Source organism: Cicer arietinum, chromosome 2 (genome assembly GCF_000331145.2).
Source record: "Cicer arietinum cultivar CDC Frontier isolate Library 1 chromosome 2, Cicar.CDCFrontier_v2.0, whole genome shotgun sequence".
NCBI classification, from domain to species: Eukaryota; Viridiplantae; Streptophyta; class Magnoliopsida; order Fabales; family Fabaceae; genus Cicer; species Cicer arietinum.
The window spans coordinates 46,416,267-46,421,925 of NC_021161.2; the positions used below are offsets into that span (position 1 = coordinate 46,416,267).

At 25.5% G+C, this 5,659-nt stretch overlaps 1 protein-coding gene across 1 annotated transcript; it reads right to left on the reverse strand.

Annotated features, from left to right (window-relative positions):
• Positions 1-619: 619 nt before the first annotated feature.
• Positions 620-4,253, reverse strand: LOC101509568 (gamma-glutamyl peptidase 5-like). The gene is made up of 4 exons (XM_004490952.3): positions 3,889-4,253; positions 2,126-2,275; positions 1,697-1,864; positions 620-882 (listed from the first exon to the last, which is right to left on the reverse strand). Exons 1-4 carry the CDS (start codon positions 4,195-4,197, stop codon positions 781-783), a joined length of 729 nt encoding a protein of 242 aa, XP_004491009.1. The 5' UTR covers positions 4,198-4,253; the 3' UTR covers positions 620-780.
• Between the last annotated feature and the right edge of the window lie 1,406 nt (positions 4,254-5,659).

Genomic DNA, 5,659 nt, shown 5'->3' on the forward strand with positions numbered 1-5,659 from the left:
TTTTTAAAAATTTGGTCTGACCTGAAAGCCTATTTAAAAGTCTTATTCACATGAAAATATTTAAATGTTATATTTTATATTTTTTTTTAAATAGGCTAAACTATGCCTTTATATAAAAGGGAAACTAATAAAATTATAATCAAAACTAATAAAATAATAACTAACGCAATTAACAAACTTCCACATACCAATACCAATGTTCATATTTATATATATTAAACAAAAAAAATCTGAAATAAACACCCTTTAAACCCTAAAAAATGATTTTTGGTTTCAAATTTTTCTTTTTTCCTGAAACAAACGCATCCATTATTACCTTACATTTCAAACAAATATATAATGACTACTGAGTGATTGCCTAATTGAACGGCTTCCGAATATGGAACGACTATTGAATATATAATCGCTACCCTTATGCAATGACTACTGAATGATTGTCTAATTGAACGAGTACCGAATATGAAACGACTATCGAATATAGAATCGCTATCGAATATAGAACGACTATTGAGTGATTGCCTAATTGATATAATTTAAAATAAGAAATAATAATATTATTAAATGATAATAAAAAATAACATTAATAAATAATAAAATATATATATCAACCCTTCAGACTTAATATAGGCCTCTCACGAACCGTCTAACCTATACTCATCCCTACTTTTAATTCTAAGCTACATCAATCTCAGTGCAAACACTTATATCGTCCTACTAACTTTCATTTAAACTTTTTTAGATGATCACTTAGATGAATTTCCACTCTTCAATCTATTCCATTCAAAATCCATTCTTGAGAAAGTTGATGCAGAGTCTTTTCCAGACATTTGTATCTGGCTGTAACACAACGGCCTTCTCCCTTGCTCCTATAGCAAAAGCTTCCTGATATATATTCAAAACATTCATCACTCTAATAAAATCAATTCAACAAATAATTGAAATAATTTTACATTTGAATGGATACAAATTATAAATACATATCTAAATAAGTATTTTCATAATCATTTTGATTCTCAAATTTGTTTTTAGTTAGTTAATTTAGTTATAAAATGTGTTTTTTTATTAATCAATTTAGTTTATAAAATTATTAATAAATGTTTAATTGTATTTTTTGTCCTTCTATTTTCACCAATTCACATAATTGGTCATATATTTTAAAAGTCGGTAATTTGTGTCCCTCATAATGATTTTTTAACTAAAAAATTACAATTTGAAATATTTTAAATGATATGACACATGATTACATGATATATAACCAGGTAGATGCAATAATTATTCATATTTCAACAATAATTAGAAGGTTTTATTGCAATTTAATGAGTGTTAATCACTATTATATGCTATGTTATTTAAAACAAACCACATCGTCATTTTTTAATTAAAAAAATAAGAACAAGGGACCAAAACTGTGAGATTTAAAAATAGAAAAATCAATTTCGTTAATTGGTAAAAATAAATGGACTACAAGTGCAATTAAACCATTAACAAAAGTGTTGCTTAGGAATGTATTTAGAATTTCACTACATTAAAAGACTTAAGTGATAGCGTCACACACATTCAGGGGTCAAAATGACTTAAAAGAAAATTAATTCATAAACCTATATAAGAATTATTTTCATCCATAGGACCATTTTTAATCTGTGTCAAACTAATATAGAAAATAGACATCCTCGTTAAGGCAAGAAAATGAACATACCATGATGAAATTTCTCTGGATTAGACGATCAATAAGATTCAAAAGAATATCTCTAGAATATTCAGGATGACCTTGAATTCCCATAATATGATGTCCATACTTAAACATCTCAATTCCAGTTTTATCCGACCAAGCAATCACTTCTGCCTTTTTAGGCAATTCTTGTATCTAATTTGATTAAAATATCATATAAGTAAATTATCAATAATTACTATTATTCTTGTAAAAAAACAATTGATTACTACTATTATATATCTTTAAAACAAAATATAAATATAAATGATAATCGATAAGTTAATGTATATGAATCAAATTTATAATTATATTTATTAATTTTGTGATTACTATTTTTATTTACATTTTATTGCGGTTGAAGTGTTAAGATGTAAAAGAAATTGAGAGCAACCTTTTAGATGTATGTATACACACCTCATCCCTGTGGCATTCGATAATGGAAAGCTTTGTTGGAAGGTTGAGAGAAGGGAAGGAAACATGTGATGACAATGTTATGCTTCTCACACCAATGTCCCAACCAGAAGGAGAGGGAGCCACCTTACCTCCCAATGCACGACCAAGTACCTTATCAAACACCATCCTTAACTATTTAGTATTTTCTTTATAATGTTTTGACAAGGAGAAATTATTATAACGAAACAACACAAGTATTTAATTTATATGTATAGTCATTAAAAATATAAAAGAATAAATTATTATCAGAAATTAAATTAAGAAACAATATAAGATATTTTATCTAATTTTATTATTGAACTAATTTAGAGTTGATATATACTATTCAAAAAGTAATGTCAAATATCAAATCTCGACTAAATGATTAGAAGACTCAAAAGTCCATCATTGTATCATAACATGTTACTAATTAAAAAATAATAGTAAAAAAATATTTTGAACAAAAAAACATATCAATTGACTAATCTAAAAATATATTTTAAAAACTTTTGGAAACATTGGTACAAAAAAAAATACTCCAAGAATATTAATTTTACAAGAATTATACTATACATCCCCACACCTAAATCCTCGCATTAGCCAAGTAGTCAAAACCTTATCCCATATATAGGTTACAAGCCCATATCCATATAAAGCGGTTATAACCTAAGTGTAATGCACGTGAAGTTCACAACAAAGCTAAGTTAGACAATTTTTTTCCAGAAATTGTAATGCTGCAAAGCTAGTAAAAACTAAAACTAAAAACATTCTTCAAAAGGAAAATAATACAAATGACGACAAGTATAGGAAAACTTTATCATTGTTGTCTAATTTCTTCTTGTTTTGGTCAACGCAAATTGAACGTTTTACAAAAAAGTTTGTCAATCTTTAGTAACTTTTTTGTCCACATATATTTTGACAAGTCAGTAAATTAAATGCCCACAACAAGACATGAAACTATGCCCACACTTTTAATGGAATTCCCTTGTAGGCAGCAGTTTAGTATGTCAAATAGTTTATATAAATTAACTAAATTGTAATTTTAGCAAAATATTGTCTGAATATTGAAATCGTCTAATATTTTTATAATATTTTTGTAGGTTTTTTAATCAATTTTAATGAATAATATTATTATTTAATCATTATTTTCTTTTAATTTTAATTTCTTATTTTAAACTTAAAAAATTGAAGATATTATACAATCACAAATGGCAACCTTCCAAAATAATTAAAAAAAAAATATAGAAAAACATTTTTAAAGTAACATAAGCTCATGATTTCAAATGGCAATTTATCATATAAGATTGAATTTGCAAATGACTTTATAAATAGAATAGTTTGATATTTAATTTTCTAAATGAAGTATAGTGATTATTTTATTTTATTTTAAAAAAAAATATTATTTTCAAACAAAATACTCAAGTCACGAACCATTTGTGATTTGTCTATCATTAGCTAATTAGACCACATACACAACCAAATTATCAAAAGATAACATAGTTAAAATTGTATTTACTACTATTTGCATATATTACTTATTTAACTAACACATGACATAACATCAAATCTATAGTTTTCTTTTGTGTGATAAGGTATTAACCCTTGCTCTTTAGTTTTCAAGAAAAATAGTTAGATAATTTGAAGTGTGACAGGAAAATAAAAATGGCTCCAAACAAAATTCAAACTCAAATAACACTACAGGATTAAAACATACTAATTTTACCAATAAATATAAAATTAATTACCTGGTGGCCAAAACAAATGCCTAGAATTTTTGTATGCATGGAGTCCAATTTCTTAATCAAGGTAACAAGGTCACAAATCCATTTGTCATTTCCATAAGCATCACTACAACTACCTGAAATCACAAAGCCATCATAGAGACACAAATCATCATCTTTAGGAAACTCTCCACATGAAACCTTGTACATGTCCCAAGTCTCATTTTCCTCCTCCAACATTTTCATGAATACCCTAAAATACCCTCCGTATATCTTTATCACATGTTCTGAATCTTCTGCACACATCAACACACCAAACCTCTTCCGACCCATTTTTTTCTATTCTAACCTAGTATAATTTCCTATCTTGCTACTCTCTCTCTCTCTAAAATTCTAGAGAGAGAAAGTAAAGAAGAAGTAAGTAGTAAATTTGCAAGAGTGAACCACAAATTTGGTATTTTTAAAAGGAGCGATTTTAGAACAAATATTATGTTTTTTAGGGAATTAAAAGGTATATTTGGAAACAGGTTATTTTATTTTGATTTTCAATGTTAAATTGGTGTTATTAAAAATGGAGATTGTGTAAAACAATAACCCAAAATTGGAGATTATTTTTTGATTTAGTAATTGTATGAATATGAACGTGACCAGCATTATAGGCCAAGAGGTATATTTTTATTTTTGTTAATAAGACGTAAAATTTTAATTTAATGAATCTTATAAGGAAACAATATCAATTGATTAATGAGATGGTATCTAATTTCGTGATGCATTCAACGCCCAACATTTAGTAATATATGTTTCAGTTTATATTCCAATTTATTGTGATATTGATTCTCGATGGTAGTTTTACATGTATATCGTACTAGTATTTTGATAAATAATTAGTTAAATGTAATAACAATATTATTCAGTGTTAGTATCTTTAATTAATGTGGAATAAGAGAAAGTTTTTATAGCATAAAATTAAGTAAAGAAACTCCTTTTTCTATAAAAACTTAGTGTAACGGTGTGCTTGTATTGGCTAACAAGTCCAAAGCATCATTTCTGGAGGGAATCAAAATAATTTTGACTTGATAGTATTAAAATTAAAAATAAATGATACCACGTACTGAGTAAAAGAAATTAATCACACAACTTATTTAAAAATTCCAAATAAAAATTAAAGAACATCATCTTTATTTGAATTTTTTATATTAATATCTTACTTTTCAAATTTTTATACTAATTTGTCCTACATTGAAAATAAAATATCAAATTCTCATATGTTTTTTACATTTCAAGAAGTCGTTGCTTGGGGCCGGCGACTTGGTGAAGAAATATTTTATTTAAACTTACGAGGTTGCATAATGGAAATGCGACCATGATATAATTTTTTTTTTATCTTTTTAATAATTCAGTTATTTATTATATAATAAATTTAAAATAATTAAAATATTTAAAAAATCAAAATAACGTGTTATATTATTTTAACAACTCTGTAACTCTGTTTATAGATAAATTTATATTGTTATAATAATTATATCTTATTTTACATATAAATTAGTCACTCAATTTTATTTTGTTAACTACTTCCTCTTTTTTTTCGAATCTAATAATTAAAAATTAATAATAATGATAATTAAAAATAGTAAATTATATTAATAACATGAAACAAAATACATTATATAGAAGAATAAAATACATCAAATTTAAAATATTAAACTCATGTGTTGCATGTACAAGATGAAACATATGAGTTTTTAAAGTTATTGTGCACTCACCTATTGGAAGGTGAAACGTATAAGTTTTTGGT